The 20,969-nt window shown below is 36.9% G+C and overlaps 4 protein-coding genes across 5 annotated transcripts; all 4 read left to right on the forward strand.

Moving 5' to 3' along the window:
* Positions 1-629: 629 nt before the first annotated feature.
* On the forward strand, positions 630-5,592 carry LOC101294664 (nudix hydrolase 8-like). Its single transcript, XM_004300309.1, has 9 exons — positions 630-1,138; positions 1,542-1,834; positions 2,109-2,174; positions 2,410-2,547; positions 4,120-4,197; positions 4,287-4,337; positions 4,465-4,499; positions 4,752-4,860; positions 5,081-5,592. Exons 1-9 carry the CDS (start codon positions 988-990, stop codon positions 5,285-5,287), a joined length of 1,128 nt encoding a protein of 375 aa, XP_004300357.1. The 5' UTR covers positions 630-987; the 3' UTR covers positions 5,288-5,592.
* A 999-nt stretch (positions 5,593-6,591) lies between these two features.
* LOC101294949 (deSI-like protein At4g17486-like) lies at positions 6,592-11,290 on the forward strand. 2 transcript variants are annotated; one of them, XM_004300310.1, is made up of 5 exons: positions 6,592-7,026; positions 8,239-8,526; positions 8,915-8,968; positions 10,484-10,613; positions 10,718-11,290. In XM_004300310.1, the coding sequence occupies exons 1-5, from the start codon at positions 6,849-6,851 to the stop codon at positions 10,785-10,787; spliced, it is 720 nt and encodes a 239-aa protein (XP_004300358.1). In that variant the 5' UTR covers positions 6,592-6,848; the 3' UTR covers positions 10,788-11,290. The 2 variants fall into 2 exon arrangements, with proteins under 2 accessions (XP_004300358.1, XP_004300359.1); XM_004300311.1 differs by having other exon boundaries at positions 8,888-8,968; positions 10,484-11,290.
* A 2,545-nt stretch (positions 11,291-13,835) lies between these two features.
* Positions 13,836-15,181, forward strand: LOC101303043 (phospholipase A1-IIgamma-like). The gene is made up of 2 exons (XM_004301698.1): positions 13,836-14,375; positions 14,543-15,181. The coding sequence occupies exons 1-2, from the start codon at positions 13,836-13,838 to the stop codon at positions 15,179-15,181; spliced, it is 1,179 nt and encodes a 392-aa protein (XP_004301746.1).
* A 4,518-nt stretch (positions 15,182-19,699) lies between these two features.
* Positions 19,700-20,957, forward strand: LOC101303338. Its single transcript, XM_004301699.1, has 4 exons — positions 19,700-19,907; positions 19,996-20,034; positions 20,117-20,845; positions 20,901-20,957. Exons 1-4 carry the CDS (start codon positions 19,902-19,904, stop codon positions 20,955-20,957), a joined length of 831 nt encoding a protein of 276 aa, XP_004301747.1. The 5' UTR covers positions 19,700-19,901.
* Positions 20,958-20,969: the final 12 nt, after the last annotated feature.

Genomic DNA, 20,969 nt, shown 5'->3' on the forward strand with positions numbered 1-20,969 from the left:
ATATAAGTTTAGTTGACAACTCATCTAACATCAAATGTGAAACCACGAAACAAGAAGCACATACCAAGAGACTGTTACTAGGTTGTTCAAGGCTAGTGCAAAAAACCAACTCCTGATCAGAGAAAGGCAGAAAGCTTAGAACTTTTGTCTAAGCTTATAAACCCTCAAATTGATTTAACATTGGAATAGTTTCACATTGCCGACCAAGATGAGTATGAAATGGTTTCTTTCAGTTCATGGAGGACGTGTGAGACTGTGACCCTCATTTGCAACTGCATTCTTCAACCGTTGAGTCAGAACTGGACTATATATGTCTCTTTCCCACATTACCAAATTTCCCACCTTTTTGGTAAGTTTACCAATCCTTCCCTCATCATCTCCTTTCCCATTTCATATAATAAAGCTTCGAATTCTCTCTTTTGTTTGAAATCAATTATATCTTTGCAAATATCAATTAGGCCGTTTTGTCTATATCTGAACTGCACCCCACGCATTTCACACCACAAATCAAACAAACATCCCCACATGAAAAATCTTGATTTCCAGATAAGATGCATGCCTTAAACATGGATTTAATGGCTGTCCTCACTTGGGTTTGTACTTAACTTTCTCCTTCTGCATTTCCATCTCTCTTTTAACGCCTTCTCTGACTTTCTGCTCTCAAATTCCAACTCATTGTATAAATTGTAGTCACTTAATTCCCTCGTTTTCTTCACACCCCACTTCCAAAACTGCTTCGTTAAACCTGGCCTTACATGCTTGGCTCTACATGTTTAGTTGTTTATGTAACTCACAACCAGCTTGCTTAATCTGCAAGCTAGCTTCCAAGTTTTAGATCATTCTGAGCGGTGAATCCCATGGTGGTTTCTTGTTTCTGAGCATTATGTGTGATTAGAATGTGGATTTTTAGGGAATGTTATATTAAGTAGTGGATTTCATTCGATGGTACAGCTGTGGTGTTGTATAAAATAATTGGGATTTTGGATAATGTCTGTAATGGAGATGAGCTTGTTTCAACCGAAGTCTATGTCTGCTTCTGAGATGGCTCAGGTGGGGAGGATGTACTCGAATTCGTTTTCAAGTTTCAGGTACTTACCGGCTGGTGTCAAAGTATCTCCACAGTTCTGTTCTTGCATAGGTAATTGATTTTACAATCTTATATTTGTTTTTTTATTTTATATTTTCTTTTTGTTATGTCCTGCTTTGACTAGTATTGGTTGATCAAGTAAAATGGCAAGTCTTAATGAGTTTGCATCTAATTTTGCTATGTTAAGAACCTAATAAGTTCAGCATTTGAAATATGGATCAGTTTATATCATAGAGCAAAAACCTTAGTTGATTATTATCTGCATTTTGTGGGACAAATTAATACTAGTATGTAATTCCGTTTCCTCATTAAGTGTATTGAGGTGATAATCATGGATGTCATTTATCTTTAGTGTACTATGGAAGTTAGATCCTAGTGGGATTTGAGACTTTGAGGTAAATAGGTAATGGAGGTTATGGACTGATTTCTTCTGTGTTTTCGGTTTCTTTTCCAGGGAATCCTCTGAAGGCTTCTTCCTTTTCTCATCCTTCTAGTTCAAACAATAGATATCTCTCAACAAACGCCATTGGTAGTGTCGGAGGGGATAAACTTGCAGCTGAAACTTCCTTATTTCAAATATTTGGAACAAATGGTGCAAGATCAAATTTGTTTCCTAGAGACATTAGAGTACTCGATGCCTTTGATGATGAGTATGGGGGAGTTATCGTTGATCCAGAACGATTACCAGAAAATTCAGATGCCTTTGCTTACATCCTCAACTCCTCCCTTTCTCATTGGAAAGTGAATGTATATCTCTTCCTATACGAACTTTTAGTCACTTAGCTAAAGAGCTCTGATTCTCTGATCCTCCTTAGACATAGTTGAAACACATGTAGCCTCTACTTAGTTTTGTATATTCTGAAATCAACATCTATTCTTTGCCTATTTGCATATAAAGAGACATGACATAAACTCTTCAAGCTTCGAGCTTGTTGAAACATGTTTAGGAATTATTATATCCTTGTTCTGCATAGAGGATACTGGCCTAAACCTAAACATGAACAGTTCCATTCGGTTTCAGGGAAAGAAGGGAATTTGGCTTAAGCTGCCAGTAGAACGCGCTGAACTTGTTCCAGTTGCAATTAAGGTAACTTCTCTACACATGACTTCAAGCAATGAAACTATGCTTTCTTGAGATGCTGATCACTTTAAATTCAAGTTTTGATCTGCTTCTTTCCCTACTGCACAACAATTTCAGTTCGAGTATAAAGAAAAGAATGTCCTAGCATCAGAGTAAATGCCAGCTATCCTTTCTTTTATATATCGAAATTATGTACTGAAAGTGTTGAAGTCTGTATCTGAGATAAGTTCTTTGGTTTCAGGAAGGTTTCCAGTACCACCATGCAGAACGAGGATATGTGATGTTGACATACTGGATTCCAGAAGGACCTTGCATGCTTCCGGCTAATGCTTCACATCAAGTAGGGGTTGGGGGATTTGTCATCAATGACAATAATGAGGTATAGTTGCTTATGTTCTGATTCTTGCATTATTGTCACTTTCTTGATTAACAAATATCATTTTCGGTTTGAAAGGAGCCTAAATTCTTATCGCTGCAATTAGTTATGCATTGTTCAACTGGCCAAGAATTTCTGAATTTCTGATACTAGTAGGAGTAGTAAGTAGCAAACCTATAAATAATTCTGTCGGTAAGTAAACAGCCAAATGGGCACAAGGATATATAACAAAGATTGTGTTATCCTGTTTGCTGTGAGACTAAGTTGTGAAAATAAAAAGGCAAGCACTGAAAGTAAAAGATATAACACCAGTACGTTTTTTATATGCAGAAACCCTACAACCAAGGAGAAAAACTGCGTGCCTCTAACTCTTGAGAAATAAACTATTTCACTGTTGTAAAAACACTTTTTACAAGACTCACACCTAGCCATACTGCCTAGTCTAACTACTATCACTCAACTGAACTTGCTCTCTTGTCACTCAAGTGTTTTACACATAGCACGAATCTAAGCTTCTATACAGAATTCAACTAACATCTTTAGCTAATTATCAAAGACAGCTTCGACGGGGTTGTTGCATCACCCAGACAGATCTCAAGGTATGCAAATGCACAATGATATGAGTTGAAAAGGTTTTGGTGCTCAGCTCTAAGATTTATAATCACAGGGAAGACTTAGAGATAAATGAGCAGTTAGCAAAATGCTAGACTCAATGGAAGAAAACAAACAAGACTATTTTCAACAACCAAAGAGCAAGAGAGGTCTTGCTCTCTATTTATAGGCAAAGTGCACAACTATGAGGAAGCAAACACGTTTGCCACATCAGCAAGGTTCTTTTGGACTCTAACTGCTTATCTGAAATACTAGGACAGATAGGACCCTAGGGATCCCTCCACTCACAAAACAAAAGCTGAGAATAGACTTTCCTAAGAAAGACTAAAGCCAAAAGGATAAGACAAAATGTTTTGGGAAAACTAGATCAGATTTAGTCAAGCATAAAGACTCTACAAAACCACTTTACCTAAGAGGACACTTAGGATAGCTAATAGCTTGGGTGGTGCATTACATGGGTAGCTGCTGACTTGGTTTGTGTAACACAAAACCTAGCTGGTTACCCAAGGCTCAAGTTATGTGGTCACGCGTTGGTTTGACACACCACCCTAGACTAACTTGGAGCTCAAGTATGAATAGACTAATGTTTTGCTAAAAAGTATTTGAAATTCAAACACTTAAAAACTTAAGCAAATACATTTGAATATGCACATGGTCAGACCCAGTAGATAGAACAGATACAACAGGGGTATCCGTATATTCGGGATGGCAAGCACGGCTGCCATCTTTAGTGAATGAAAGTGATGCACATGCATGAACTACCTGATGCACATGAGATCTGTCAGGTTCTTCATTCTTCACTTGAGCAGTTCTTGCTACCAAGCTACAACATGTAGCATGTATCCTTGTGTTTTGATCATAAAGGGATAGCCAACAATTCTTGTACCAACAGATTCTATTTAGGAAAACCTTTTAAATTGCTTGTTCAGAATCAATTACTAATGAACAGATGACTGATTGCAGGTTCTTGTCGTACAAGAGAAACATTGTTCTCCTTCCTGTGTTGGTTTCTGGAAGATACCAACTGGCTTCATCCTTGAGGTACTTTATCCAACTTTAAACCTTGAAAACAATTTTTTAAGTTCCACTTTGTTCTGCTTGGAGTTATCTGATGTTTTCTTTCGTATCAGTCAGAGGAGATTTTCACAGGAGCTGTGAGAGAAGTTAAGGAGGAAACTGGGGTAAGAATGTGTACTAAGTATCATTTGTAGCATCTATTTGTACTAGTGTACTATTGCAATGCAGAATTTAACTTTACCAATCAAGCTCTTCATCTAATAGTTTCATCTGCATTCTATTTTGTTTCAGATTGACACGGAGTTTGTGGAAGTTATAGCATTCAGGTAATAACCACAAATATGTAATTGTTATTCTTTTAGAGACATGTGGTTGAAGATGATCATTCTAGGATTTAAGTTTTTTAGTGTTATATGCAAGAATCGTTGCTATACAGAATGCTGCATGTGTTTCTAAACAGAAAGCATTCATGAAGTGAAAGAGTCGAAACCAATGCACTATAACGATTCCTATAAATACTGATGTTCTCTATAAATTGCCAGTATCTGATATTTTCTGTTCTGTAACTTCATCTACAGGCATGCTCACAATGTAGCTTTTGAAAAGTCTGATTTGTTCTTTATCTGCATGCTGAAACCACTATCCTCTCAGATTATAGTTGATGATCTTGAAATTGAAGCAGCCAAGGTAAGAACCTCCACTAAAACAGAAATCCAAGCCTACTACTGTCTACAATTGTTGCTTATTACCAACTACCATATCTTACCTTTTTGTTCTGCAAGAAAGTAATGCAAATCTGCAAAATTTGATAATGCACGCAATTTGAGGCAATAAGCTATTTGCTAATATGCACCACTCGGAAAATTGGATTAGTTGACTTGAAGCATATATGCTATATATTGTGCAGTGGATGCCCCTGGCTGAGTTTGTGGAACAACCACTAGTAAAAGAAGATTGCATGTTCAAGAGAGTGATTTCTATATGCATTGCGCGGCTAGGAAAACGTTACTGCGGTTTATCTTCTCATCAAGTGGTCTCCAAGTTTGATGGCAGGTTGTCATCCTTGTACTATAACGTCGTCGATACACAAGATTTCAACTGTTCAGATTGTTGAAGCTGTAGACTCACTGCCCAGAAACATTTCTGCATGTTCACTCATCTCTTGATGACTTGACGTATACATATAGTTGTCACAAGAGCCAACTATTTGGGGCTTCACTCCTGGAAATTGTTTAAAGCAAAGGTTATAGTGATGTAACTCATGTTTAACATGTAACTACAATATTTATGTAAATATGTCTTCTGATATAAACGGGCCGCATGGTAACAACAATGCATCATTCTCTCTTATTTTCGTTTATAAGGCTCAAGGCTGTTGTAATTTGTACATATGTTGTCGACACATTTTGTGATGGAGATGTTACTTACAATATTGTTAAAGGATTGAAATTTACACGTCTCTATTTATAATAATTCATACTCATCATTTCATCTTATAGTAACTTTAATTGTGTTTACTTATATGTGTTTTATTTTTTGTGAAATCTTTAACTATAAAAGAAAAATGAGAGAAAATAAAAATATAGATTGTAAAACAGAAAATGCAAATTTCACTCATGTGTAAAAAATGAATGCTCGTGAGTTGTAACTGAGTTAAACATAGAAACTTTAAGTTTTATAACCGGTGATTGTGAACATTTCCTTATCGAAACATATAAAAAGGCTAGACAATCCCATATGTGATATGAGTCACAGGGTCATACACATCATTATTTTGTCTTGCAATTAGGTGACATAATATAAAATATCATGACCCTTGATATGACATTACTATATCACATTGTTATACTTGCTTGTCAAGGACTACAATCCTAGTTGATTTCTTCTTTCTGCTGCAACAAAGGCATCCCTAACATTTGTACACCATGTTCACGGAAAGGTAGCTGACTCTAGCTAAACTTTGGATTCAGGTTCTCTACTTAGATTTAAGTTGTTTGGATTTGTTTGAATGTCTAATAACTATTAGTTGGAGTAAATATGACATAAAAATAACATGGTAGTCATAGATTGTACTCAATCTAATGGTTAGAAGTCATCCAAGCAAATCCAAGCAACATAAATCCAAGTAGAGAAGCCAAATTCAGCTTCGTCCTTTTTCAAGAATGAAGTTGAAGAGAATCCGAGTGCAACTTCACACTAGCCAACGCATAACCTTCACTTGATTCGGAATTAACCTTACAGAAACTTCTTACACGACCTAAATTCATATGATCAAAGAAGAAGCCCTGAGCATGGAGAAAAGAAAAGTTAAAAACATTTACTTTAACTTTAACTTTAAATCCAAAAATATTTACAAAGATTTATACAAGTTACCAGACACCAGAAAAATAAAAAATCTATACAAGTTAGCCATAAGGCAAGTTTAGTGATATACCATAAGAACCGAAGGCACTGTCCAAAAGCCCCCATTAAGGGAACCTTCTTTGCCATTTTAGCTTTCAAATTTGAAAACCCATATAAATAATCCAATCCAAATTTCCCAAATTCTCTTCGAATTTCAAAACCCAGTGTACCCAATCTTCAATCCGCTGAGGTTTCAATCGAAGATGATCAGCTTGTGATTGTTTTTGCAGAAACCCAAATTGGGAAATTAGGGTTTTAGCGACTCGATCCCAATGCGGTTGTTCCCTTTGAACTCGACCCCGAGCTCGAGCTCCAGCTCCACCGTAGAGAAGGAGCAGACTGATCGGAAAAGGACTCGCGCCCTTTTGTACCTCAATGTCTACGACCTCACCCCTGTAAATAACTACCTTTACTGGTTCGGATTCGGGGTCTTTCACTCCGGCATCGAAGGTAATCAGAAAAATTAGGGTTCTTACTTATTCAGTTTTGGATTTTGATTTGAAATTTTGAGAATTTTGATGGTTATGTTGTTGGGTTGAGTTAGACTGTTGTGATTCTATAGTGTGTTGATTGCTGTAGTGATGTTTGTAAAGAAAGAGTGAGAGTGCGCGAAAAGATCGAAAATCAGTGGTTTGTCTTTGATTTGTGTTGATATAAAATGCAGCTTTGGTTCGGGTTCATCGGGAGCAAGAACTTCTTGCTGTCAAATTAGGAAGTTTTTTAGTTTGAAATGCGGTATGTTGTTTTGTTCATGGGTTGAGATAGTTATGTGGGGAAGTGAGCTTGGTGGGAAATTTTGATGGTTGTTAGATTATGATCTGCAGACTTGCGTGGTGTATAATCGAAGTCAATGTGACAATTAAATTATATTCCTTGCATGCATGGAGTCTCTTCTAGTGGCCGGTTTAGTCACTTGTTTATTAGCAAGCTATTAGGAATGTAGTTCAGTCTAACAACAATCAAATCTGCACCAAATATTGTAATGTTTTTCAAAACTAAGTTTTCTTAATTCATCAACATGAAGAATAGAATCAGCATTCATAATGAAGAACTTATCAGCTCTAAAACAAACATCAATACAGCTTGCACAAGCTTTAAGGACTCTTAAGAAGTTTCTGTTTTATCATATCATCTGAACGTGCCGTTGCATGCATAGATATATAGATAGGTAGTAGTAGTCCAAATATATTCTAGCAAAGAGTTTGAAACTTTGTTAAACTAAAATGATAAGGATAGTTTGAGGTTCTGTCAGAGGAATGATAATTTGGCATGAGGAGATTTGAAATTGGGCAAGCTCTTTAGTAGAATCTAGTAGATTATGTATCGTTTTTGAAGCATCAAAGTACTTGGACATGTACTTTTTTTGAAGCATCAGCTTAAGTACAGGGTTATTGTAAATATGTCATAAAAAGCTGATAGTTATCTATGCTACTTTGGCAGAACGTTTTGTAAAAGTGGAGCACATCAATATTAAATGGTGCTATAGAAATGTTGGAGATTGCACTAATATTTTGGTTTAACAGAATTCCTTACATTTATGGTTGTTTGTTTTGCCATTTATTTATTTAATACATGAGTGTTTGACGGGGTGGCACCCCTCTGCAGCCTTCTTATGATTATCCTTCGAAAGCATGATATAGTTCTACCTGTTCTTATAAACAGTGCATGGCTTGGAGTATGGCTTTGGAGCCCATGAGTATCCCAGCAGTGGAGTTTTTGAGGTGGAACCAAGGAGTTGTCCTGGCTTCATATTCAGAAAGTCACTCCTACTGGGCAGCACTGATATGTCTCGTACAGAATTTCGGTCATTTATGGAGCACCTTTCTGGAAAGTATCATGGTGATACCTATCATTTAATTGCCAAGAATTGCAACCATTTCACTGATGAAGTCTGTTTGCGGCTAACCGGAAAACCTATCCCTGGATGGGTTAATCGGTTGGCACGAGTAGGTGAGAGTAAAAATCCTCTACTTCAGTATCCACAGGGACCTAAGAAGTTGTTGTTTTTTTTTTTTAAGGTTGAGAGAGGGAAGGAGGGGGGTTCTAGACTGTAGAAATGACATGGACATATCCTTGTTTCTGATTACAAGTTCCTTTAGTTTGGAATTTGGATATTATGTTATTAACTTGGTTACGTCTGATCCGTAGACTCCATACTGTAGGTAGGTCCAATCATTATGGAAATGGATTGTAATGGTCTCTGGGGGTCATCTATAATGGTTGCTAGCACTTAACATTGTTGATATTAATTATCTGGACCAGATTTAATGGGCTTTTCCAATACTGAGTAGAGAATCTTCTCAAGTTTCAGGTTCTTTCTGTAATTGTCTTCTGCCAGAAAACATTCAATTATCAGCAGTCAGACATCTTCCTGATCATCCGCCATATTCTGGTATGTTTCTAGTGGATAAACCATGTTTCTAAAAAATTTTGAATCATGGTATTGCATACTTCATAGTACACATGACAGGCATGACAAAGAATATATATGAATATGATCTTCCTAATTATATCACATATTAGTGAGCTTATATTGCAGACCAGGAAAATAAATTGACACAGTTTTCTTCATAGTACACATGAATTGGCATGCAATGTGATCATAGCTGTGATGCGAAGAGAGGGAGTTGGTGTAATGGAGGAAGATGAGAATAAACAGGAAACATAGAAGTAAGTAGGGTAGCCATGTCTTCTTCAGTGTATTGTCAGGATTAGTTGGGGTCTTTTGAACATTTCACACACAAACATGCATAATCAACAATGAAGAAAAACTCGGTGATTTATATGGACCTGAGTTCTATATCAGTTGGCCCACACATAATTCTAAAATTTTACTTCTTAATTCCCTCTACCAAAACTACCTCAGTTAAACAAACCAATATATCCCGATATAGTCGCTCTTTATGTTTACAATTCCTCTCAAGACCCATAACTTTGTTCAAGCTCACTCCCTCAGTACTTTGCAGTCTGCACTCATCAGAGTACTTTACGATATAATATAGATTTATAATTTATCTTAGATGACTTGATAAATTCCATTGCGTTTGTAGTTCGATTATTGAATGTTTTTTGAGATGCCCCATTACTGAACGGACATGAAATGGAACATATTAGTTGACAAGCATGGAACATGCAGAAGTTTTTGATTGCCAGATTAGGTGCATTACCATTTGGCAGTGTTTGTAGACAAATATTATCAATAAATTTCATATTTTCATTTGCCAAACGTTTCAAAATACACTAAGAAGTTGCGACTTCTTATGAACTGCACGGCTGCAGGTAGCGGAGAGTTTACAGTAGGAGAGATGAAGTAAAGAGAAAGTTGGGGGGGGGAATAGAGTGTCAGTTTCATGAGCTGGATTTTGTTTTATTCTATTGAAAGGGACCTGGATTTTATTTGTTTATAGTTGTCATTTTACAAAAGTGTAATATAGGTATTAGAATTTGCATTTAACAGGGAACTAAGGTTTGGAGTCAAATTAGGATCACCCAAATGTCTCTAATAATCATAAAGCCTAATTTGGTTATCAAAAGTTACACACAAAGTGGTCCATATGCCACTAACCTAGAGTTGTCCTGCTACATTAATATGTATGTGAATCTGGTGGGGAGTCATTTGAAACACCAGATTGATCTCAAACTTAATGGCATATTAGCTTTTGTTTGAAACTTGATATACTAACGTATTGTTAGAAAGTTAAGGTGGTTAAATGTTCAGTGCTATTTGTTGGATCTTGAGAACAGAATTGCATGCAGGCGGACATCGGCTATGTGTGACTATACATCTATTGTGAAATCTATAATTATATTTCTTTTTTGGTGAAATCATCTATGTTTGTATGTGTTTTGGTGCTTTACATGTGTTTCTTATATGTTATAATTTTCCTTTATTTTTATGTCAATACAGAAGAAGAAGAAGATGATGATGGATCAGAGTCAATTGCTTCATCTGGAACAGGAAGTGATGAGGATTCAAATCATCACCTGTTGGCTGCACCAATTGGTGATGTAGCTTTCGTGAAGGAAACACCAGTGAGGTTAGCGAGGGAGCTCATGTAACTCCCATCATTATTTGTGTGGAAATGTGTCTCTATGTGTGTTCCCTTGTACGTTTCTGATTGTACCACTATATATGTTTCAGCTATTTTAGCAATCCCAATGTCAGGGATAGTTCCTTGATTCTTCTTAAAGAAAGGTCAGAGTTTCCTTGATGGTGCTCAAGATTTGTCTGCTGCCTGTATTGTTCGGAAATATATGTGAATGCTCCAACTTAAATCCAAACGACAGATAAATATGCAGTTGTTACATGATCATTCTTTACATAATAGATGTTGCAGATCCCTGACAGTTTCTTGCAATGGCCTTGTTTTTTCTCTTAATTACTTGATAGTTCTTAGATCACTAAATATGATACTTGTTTGGAAAAGCAGGGAGAAACATTTTTGTTTAGTGAATAGTTTTCTAAGGAGAAGTACTACCGTATTCTAAATTCATAAATAGTATTATTTCTCATACATCGAATGATTTGTTTGAGTATTTGAACAAAATGAAGTACCCGAAACATGAGCATTCATGGTATCTGTTATTTCATGAAAGAGTTCTGAAGCATCCTTGCAGGGTTTACAATGTGAATGAAGCTAAAGCATTCTTCTTCCATTTAGGAGATGGGACATTTCAGAGTTTCTCTAATGATGCTCGGCGAGGATACTTCAAGTATGGGACTCATAAACAGGGGTGGAAACAAAGATGGAGTTGGATAAAAGGTAATGATCAAGTCTTGGGAAGATTTTATTGGATATCAGGAGAAAGAATAGTTCAATGGCCAGTAATTTTCAGTGTTATTTTGCACATTTGCACTCTCTTGATATCAATGTTTGAAAAATCACGAGGTCTTATAGGGGAAAAGACAAACAAGTTAGCACCTCGTTCAGAAATATTGAAATACCTGTTTACATATTGATTCAATGCCATGAAACTTGTTAAATATGAATAGCTTAAAGACATGCTAATTGCCTGATTGAGCTTTAATTAACATGTTGCTGCAGCATTAACATGATATATAAAGGCCTCCTTCGAGACCCCTTTCCTTTCCCAAGCAACACAAGCGGCATTTCCAGCTTAATTTTATACACTTTCACGAAGAATTTAAGGCCAATTGGTGGCTTATAGTTTTTCTTGTACGTTCATAGACTAGGCTCCGGCCAGCTCCTACCATGATCGCCATCTTCATCGTCCTCATCTTTTTCCTGATCAGGCTACACCCAAGACCCATTGCCGCTTTGAACGAGAGACTTGTGCTTCTCTCTCCACCCCTTAGCAACCAGATTATATTCATCATTCAGACCATCAAATTCAGACTCAGTGTATATGTTAACCAGCTTAATGTCCCGGCTAAATTCAGACCCTATTCTTCAAATCGTCATCCTAGACTTTAAAACCAGTTTAGGGTTGTCTGGATTAATTTTTTACATGCCCAATATCATCAACACCAAGTTACCTAATGTGTTATTGTCCGAAACGACCAAAAAAAAAGTGTTATTCTCCAACATTATATAAGTTTGGGTACCTCTCCTCAACCCGGCAAATCAGCTGGTTATGGACCAGCAGAAAGGCAAATCGTGCAGCAGACCACGTCGTTGTCCTTGCCTTATCGGATTCTTGCCCCTCAGATTGGGTGTCGAACCCTCCTTCCTCCTTGATGAATATTCTGGTGTACGATGGACTGCCGTGTCCTCGTAAGCAGTCTGCCCCTGTTTTTCTTTATTTTGTTTTTGTCTTTTTCTTTCGAGAAATTTTAAATACACACCCCTAATCTCTTAATACACACTTTTATTATTTTATGTTTCTATTGAGATTTTATAGATAAGCTAAAAGACCAAAACAAACATCTATTATTAAAAAAAAAAATTCACTCTAGAAGTATTCTTTTCAATCTTCTACCCTAAAATCGTCGAAAACACGTATTCTCCCCTAACCCCAACTCTTTTCCACAATTCATTTGGGTTGTCTTTTTTTATTTTATATTTTATTTTATCTGTATCAGCTTTATTTTGATCTTGCATATCATATTGTCATGTACTACATCTTTATCATGACATGTTTTATCAAATAACTAGCTAGCTATGTTTAGTAGCTACGTACTTTACTTCTACAGTTCTACTAGCTTGTGAATTTTGAAAACTTGTATTGGTGATTTGGAGTTGGGATATAACAATAATCATTTGATTATACATTGAACGATGATAGCCAAAAACTTCTAGCAAAAATTAGACGAAATAATATGTAAAAAAAGGCACCAAATAGTACATATATTAATTATATTAAATAATAGAATATTTCATAAATTAAGGGTATTTTAGACAGTTTGGGATGTGTATTAAGTATAATACTGAAATGAAAAACTTGATAGGTGGTGTATTAAGCAAGGTGTGTGTATTAAGATATTAGGGGTGTGTATTTAAAATTTCTCTTTTCTTTCTCTTTGTTGTTTCCTCTCGCCAAAAAAAAAAAACATTATATAAGTTTGTGTTCCTTATATTTTGACTGGGTGGGAGGGAAGACGTGGTAGAGAAGGAAGAAGATTGAAGACACGTTCCATCTTTGTATTCACCATACTTCAAACGTAAATTCTTTCCTACGGATCCAAGCAATCGAGATAAAATCAACCTTACCATCATGAAGCATGCCAGCATGGTATATGACATGTAATCCATATATATGCCGTGTGGAATTCAAAGACGAATACAGTGAATATATATCAAGGACTGTAATCTACATATACGAAGTTGAGACGTATATGACCTGAAATCTATATATACGAAGTTGTGAATTACCAAGTTGATTAGGTTGTACTGGCCGTAATCTTGTCCACTGATCAAAATTCAAAAACTAATCGCCATCTGCCCATCTCATTAAAACTGGTTCTTTTCAAAATTCAGTTTTAGGCAATGATGCAAGTCTTGAAACCTGGTGCAGATAGTGACAGAACGCTGCGATTTCACAAAAAAAAAAGACTGACAGAACGCTGCATTTGTTTTGATTTCGTGATGAACAAATTTACTTACCAAGTTACCATACACATCAAGAAACTTATGCATCATTTCCAAACTTAACCTTCACGTTATCGTACGTATTCAAAAGAACGAAAATAATGCATGAAGCACCATGCATGGCACTATAAATACAAGAGCTGGGAGGCCATAAGAAACTCACTTCTTTCGAGCTAGCTTTTGTTTACTCAAGCAAGAAAACTTACGGTGATGGCTAGCTTTGCAACAAACTGGAAGGATCTCAGCGGCGAGAACGAGTGGGAGGGTCTTCTCGACCCTCTTGACATCAATCTCCGCCGCTATATCATTCACTACGGTGAAAGGTCTGGATCGATAGCTACCGTGGTGACCGAGCAGAAGTCGAAAAACTACGGACTTCCTCGATACGCAAAGGGACATTTGTTCCAAAAGGTGGGTTTGGAGAATGGTAATCCATACAAGTACGTGGTGAAAAATTATTTTTATGCAGCTCATGTGGAACTTTCCCCCAAGAAATCAAACTTTGTTGGTTTTGTTGCGGTGACAACTGATGAAGGAACAAAGCTGCTAGGCAGGAGGGATGTCTTGATTTCTTGGAGAGGAACCCAGTTGAAACATGAATGGCTTGTTGGCATCAAGATCAATTTAGTCCCAGCTGCTCACATTCTGGGAGAGCAGAATGATCCTAAGGTGCACCATGGTTGGCTTTCGTATTACACTGATATCGACCCTGCGTCCTCACACAATCGACTTACTAATTCCAGAGATCAGGTATTCTAATTTTTTCTCCTTTAGTATGATACTGAAGTAACTGATAAATGTTTAACTAGCTAAGCCATAAGGTCCACACTCCGCAATATGATTATAAGTTTATAACTGCACTAAATGTCTAAGGCTCTAAGCTCATCAGATTCGATACTTTTATTTCTATGTCTCAGGCTCTGGCTGCTCTTAAAGAAGTACTCAATGAATACAAGGGTGAAGAAATCAGCATTACAGTCACTGGTCACAGCATGGGTGCTGCTATGGCAACTTTAAAGGCAACTGATATTGTTCGCAACGGATACAACATACTGCTGGAAGATCAACCAAATAAGGTCATTCCTGTCACAGCCTTTGTGTTTGCTTGCCCTCGTGTTGGAAACGAGGGTTTTGGAAATGTATTTTCCGGTCTTGAAAATCTTCACGTCTTGCGTGTAACAAATGACCAAGATATAGTCCCTAAACAACCAGAAACGGCCGACTATGTTCATGTTGGAAAAGAGCTGAGATTCGACTCTGTCAAGTCGCCGTTCATGAAAGTTATTCCTGATGTTGTGATCAAAGAAAAAGTAGGCATTTTGCACGATCTGGAGGTTTACTTGCATGGAGTTGCAGGAACTCACGGGATTAATAGTTCTGATTTCAAACTGGAAGTTGATCGTGATCTCTCACTGGTAAACAAGTATATTGATGGCGTGAAGGATGAATATAATATAGTTGCAGAGTGGTGGACCGAGAAGAACAAGTCTATGATCCAAACGAGTGATGGCTTTTGGGTGTTGGATGATCACGAGAAAGATGAGAGCGAGTCATGAGACTAGTTAGGCTAGTCTATGATCCAAATAAAGGTTAAAGCTCATTCGTAATTCAAATAAGGTTTCCTTCCATTTCTGTAATATCAAGTCAACCCAGTAAACATGTAGTTACTCAACAGTTATAAAACAGTTACGTAAGTAGTTACATAGTTAGTAAACAGTAAACTAACTAGTTAATATCTACTCAACAGTTATAAAACAGTTACGTAAGTAGTTACATACATAATTACTAAACAGTAAACTAACTAGTTAACATCTTGCAATAACACATACCGACGACTCATTCATGTAAACATTTGTCACATGTGGGTCCACATATATCTGTGTGTATTTTTTTTTTTTTGGAAGAACAGCCGGTGCGGCTGCCCTTAAATCTTGATTAATGAAACCATAGAATACAAAAAAGGAGGGGGGGGGGGGGGGGGGGACATAGAGCCTAAACCCTAAATTATAAAGAGTAACGTATTCTAACATGCACCAATTAGTAAATAGTGTATCATTGACAACTCTATTTGCTTTGACAAAGCGGTGACATAACGGAAAGATAACTGTACTAAGGCATGACGACTAATAGTGCAACTTTCCTACTATGTTGCCACACGGAATCATATTCGGCGACCCTATGTTTCATCTTGCCACTAGGAGGTTGCGACCATTTGACAATATCTGTGTGTATAAGTTCTAATAGATTTTGGCTTCTTACTGCAGTTTTCTTGTGTTTGTTAGCCAATTTTCCCTTATAGCATTCCACACATTCATTTAGATCATTAAAGTTAAGTTCATGTAAAGTCTTATTTTTGATTAGTGTTTTAAGCCTGTCCTTAGAAATATGCTCTAATCTTCTATGCCATAAAATTACAGACTTATCATTATGAAGTGATCTTTTAACACTAACAGTAGTGTTATTCTTAAGTGTGTGCTTTTATTATTTTCAATTAACATAATATCTGATTTTGCAACAGAACAATTTAATTGTAAATAATCATTAACAAAAACACCACATCCAAGATAATTTGAACCTCGAGTGTTTTTTTAATCCATCATGATCAATGATTAGTTTGCATCGCAACTTAACTAGCAAAGAAACTGAAAGCAGATTCCTTTTAAGGGAAGGAATAAAGAAAACATTCTCTAGAAAAAGACTTTTATTTGAACCTATATCCAACTGAAGTGAGCCAATGGCTTTAACAACCACCTTCATGCCAATTGCCACGCAGATTGTATTCTCATGCCTCTGAGGTGCCCTCCTGCTTAGCAAACCCTGCATTGAGTTGGTTATATGAATTGGTGAGCCTGAATCCAACTAAAATGAGTTTGCTTTCACATTTATGAAGTTTACTTCCAGAGCAAATGCAGTGTTATCAAACAATGAATCAGAATAATAACTAAAAAGATTACTGAAATCAATCAAGGAGTTATAGACCTCACCTTTCTTCAACATCCACTTTTTGAAGCCGTCAGTTCTTCTTGATATGGTCAACCTTTTTGTAGAAAAACATTTCACTTTCTGCAATTTTTCGGCAACAGGAGCTGTGTGGTGGAACCAGAGCTGGAAATTGACTTCATGGATGCTATAAGGCAGAAGTTCAAGGAGTGCAGCAAGGCTGAGGGGGCAAGACTGTCAAGGAAGCTATATGAGCTGAAATTTAACGGCACTGGGAACATCAGGACTCACCTGATGCAGCTTGAGGAAATCAACAATAAGCTGAGGGACCTACAGATGGTGCATCATTGACCCCATTCGTAGGTCCCTCAGCTTATTGTTGATTTCCTCGAGCTGCATCAGGTGAGTCCTGATGTTCCCAGTGCTATTAAAATTCAGCTCATGTAGCTTCCTTGACAGTCTTGCCCCCTCAGCCTTGCTGCACTCCTTAAACTTCTGCCTTATAGCACCCATGAAGTCAATTGCCAGCTCCGGTTCCACCACACAGCTCCTGACAGTATCTGAGATGGTCCCTCTGATAACATTCTTTGCCATCCGATTGGCTTTCCACTAATCATTGTAGTATTTCCTCTCCTCAGCATTGTTGTCCTCATCAAGCTGATCTTCATTAAGGCACATGTCCATGTTCAGATTCATGGACATGTAGAATTCGACTTGATTGCGCCATTTCTGAAAGTTCAGTCCTGTGAGCGTGGATCTGTCCTAGTGTCACCACCTCAATTCCTAAAATGATTAAAATCAATGCAAATGAGTTTCAAAATTCATGAATATATCTATTTGAATATGTGTGTAGTACTGAAGTATATATTTCAGTCTACATAGTTAAACATGTAAGTTCAGCTACTGAAACACATCTTAAAGTCCCATAAAGTTCATACCAAATAATACTTTTGTACCATAAAATCTGATATCTAAATTTATAAATGTATCACCAAGATCATAAAGTTCATACCAGATAATACTTTTGTAGCATAAAATCTGATATCTAAATTTATAAATGTATCACCAAGATCATGTAATCTCATACATATATTGAAAACAGTCAATATCTTTGGACAAAGAAAAGTCTGAACATATCAGAAACAAGAAAACATGTCATGTAAAACACTGTTACTTGAATCCAAATTGTACCAGAAAATATCTCCTTGGAGACCGGAAGACAATACAATTTATAAACAACAACACAAGTTTTGATTCTTATTCAGTTCTCCATATATGATAGTAAAGGTTACTTTGTGCAGCAGAATTAATACCACATCTAGAGTTTTATGAATCTTTGAAGTTTAAATTTAAGTTTCAGTCTTCAAGAAACACAAAAACTTCATATATGAACACAGTAATAAGATCATAGACTAAAATTTTGGGAGTTTTATTCATTCATCTATTCTGCACCTGTGTTCATATGCATTATGCAGTGAATATATTAAGCAATTGATCAGATTTGCATGTAAGATTAAATTTTGATTTCAGTTGAGTTCTTACCATGATCGATATATACATATGGACACACGAATTCAAAATCATAACCATAGCGTTTCAATTTCGTATTCCCCAAAATTCAATCATAAAATCAATGAAATTCATATCAAGTCTTATTCATACTAGCTAGTTGATCGTTTTGCATAATAGATCTGAATTAAACTCTCAATTCATGTGAATTAAATTCTAACTATGATTGATGTATACATACAGATATACGAATTCAAAATCATCCCCACAGTATCCGAATTTCGTATTTCTATTCTCAATCACAGAATTGATGAATTTTATAAGAACTGAGATTTGGTTTCTTACCTTGGCGTCTGCATCACTCATCTGCAATCAAAAATTAGCGGAAGCAAAATGAAAACGCACAGCCAACAAGTCCTAATATGATTCTAAGTTTTCTGGGTTTGAATCCCAACTGAGGTGATTACCCTCATATGCCATAACTCGATCTCTGCGATACAAATAAAGAAAACGTCAGGTTGCTTTGTTTTAAGTCGGGTTTCAAAAACGAGTTCCTAATGGACTCCAGTTTTAGGCTAAAGCTGTAGGCCCAAAACCAAGAACAATGAATTTTCTGTATTGTTTTTACTGATCGAAAACTTAAATCGATTTGTGAAATTGTGAAGAGGCTCTGATACCATCTATTATTCTTGAAACTGAATTGCATAATAACTCAAGTCAAGATTGTTTCACAATAAATACATACACAATATTGTAGAAACATGAAACCAATAGCTTAAAGAGTTTCCTAGTTGCAATAGGTGATTACCATAAGGGCCGGTGTCAATTGGGATTCCATTCACATTGGTCATCCTTCTCAGCAACACGGCAACACAAACTGCAATCTCACAAAACACAGAACTAAGGAAAATCTTCTATGCTATCTACTTGTTTCTTCATAGAATGGGACTGCTATTTCTATATGAAAAACATAGTTAGCATATGGACTTTCTACTGGTATATATAGAGGCCTAAAAACACAACTCGTGCTCATCCTATAAGGAGTCCGAGTTTTACTTAATGTTTATTAGATACAAGTCTTTAGGTTTATCTCAAGAACTCAATGTTGATCAGGTTAATCAACTCGATAAGTCTCCAACTTCTAATGAGAGACATACACCTCAATAGATAACAAGATAGAGTTTTATATTTATATTTGTACTGATTTTATTCAATTTGATTCAAAACTATTTTATGCAGACAAAGATAAATACAGTGTCCTATATTATTTTCCAACATGTAAAAAATAAATTGGGAATGAAAACTTACGGACAAGGATGAAGACGCATCCTCCTGTTCTCTTTTTGATCTGGGCAGTTGAGTTTTTTATAATTCGAAGGCTTCAATTGAGGTACTTTCCAACCTGCTTAGCCCAGGCATACTTATTGAGGGGAACCTATTCAGCGCACCCGGGTGCGCGGTGTACCCGGAAAAAAATAATAACGTGGCAGTAATTGATAGACGGTGATGATGGGTTCCGTTATACGAGGACAGGGTTAAAACATTATTTACCATTCTCTCTCCACACAGCATACCTCCCTCTCTAGCTGAAAAATTCGCCGCATACCTCCTCTCTCCACACAGCATACCTCCCTCTCTCATATTCTTCTTCTCCACACAACATACCTCCCTCCCTCTACCTCTCTCATATGCTATTCCCGTTCATAGAAGTCGTGTTTCATGTTGAGAGACGAAGTCGCCCGAAGAAGAGGACCGGGTTATTGAAGATGCAGCACAATTGTTGATTTTGGGCGATTAGCGAGTGTGTTTCGGATCTGGTCTTGCAATATGAAGGTAATAGTTGTATATGTTTGTATGGGTAATTTGGTACGGGTGAGGGAGGAAGTAAGCTGATTAAGTCGCTGTTCAATTTCAATTTCAGGTTATCGCTAAACGGAGAAGGTTGGAGGCCGGAAAAGCGGTGAGTCCTTGTGACCTGATGTATTTATGAAATTTGAATAGTGGGCTGAACTGCAATGGTATAGTTAATGACCTTTTTGCAGGGAGAAGATGTTGTGATTAAAACCGCCTGTTACCCAAAGGATTTCAAATTAACTTGTGAAGCCCTATCAAGTAGTAAGAGAAATGCTGTGGTGCAAATGGGATTCGGCCCATTAATGGAGATGGGATGCATAAAACTGAACCGGGACTTATGTCAAATGGTTGTCGACAACTTGGATGTGCAACAGGGGAGATGCTCTATTCAGATTCAGGGGAGATATTTGTCCATAAATGCCACTGTATTCGAACGTGTGATGGGGGTTAGGAACACCGGGACACGAGTTGAGTTGGGGTGTGTCGATGTTGATGACATGAAGGAGCTGGGAAGGAAGTTGTGTGGTGGGAATGAAGATATAAGTATAGACAGTATGAAACAAATCATTGTTGCAAGGGAGGAGGCGGATGATGTTTTCAAAAGTTTCTTTGTAATGTATACTCTAGTTGTACTGTTGTGCCCCAGCACCCCTTACATGGTTGACATGAGGTTCCTTGTTGCATTGAGTGACGCCTCATCCATTGGTAGCAAGAATTGGGCATCATTGTGTTTCAGACATCTATTAGATGGTGTTGTTGCCTATAAGAATAACCGGACTGGTTACATGAGTGGATGCATGGTGTTTTTACAATTATTTTATTTTGATGCAGTTGGATATAGCTCGTCTATTGTTTGTAAATCAGTTCTCCCAGTTGTTGCATGGACGTCAAAAAAGTGTAAGCAAATGACAGAATGGGTAATTGGAGAAGGGGGCTTCCACTCCACATTTGTTAATGTTGGCAATATTGTAGCCGCTGAATTTGGTGGAAGTGAAGCAGCAGTGGTTTTTTCCAATTCTGTTGATGTGACTGTGTCGGATG

Source organism: Fragaria vesca, linkage group LG5 (assembly GCF_000184155.1).
Source record: "Fragaria vesca subsp. vesca linkage group LG5, FraVesHawaii_1.0, whole genome shotgun sequence".
Taxonomy (NCBI): domain Eukaryota; kingdom Viridiplantae; phylum Streptophyta; class Magnoliopsida; order Rosales; family Rosaceae; genus Fragaria; species Fragaria vesca.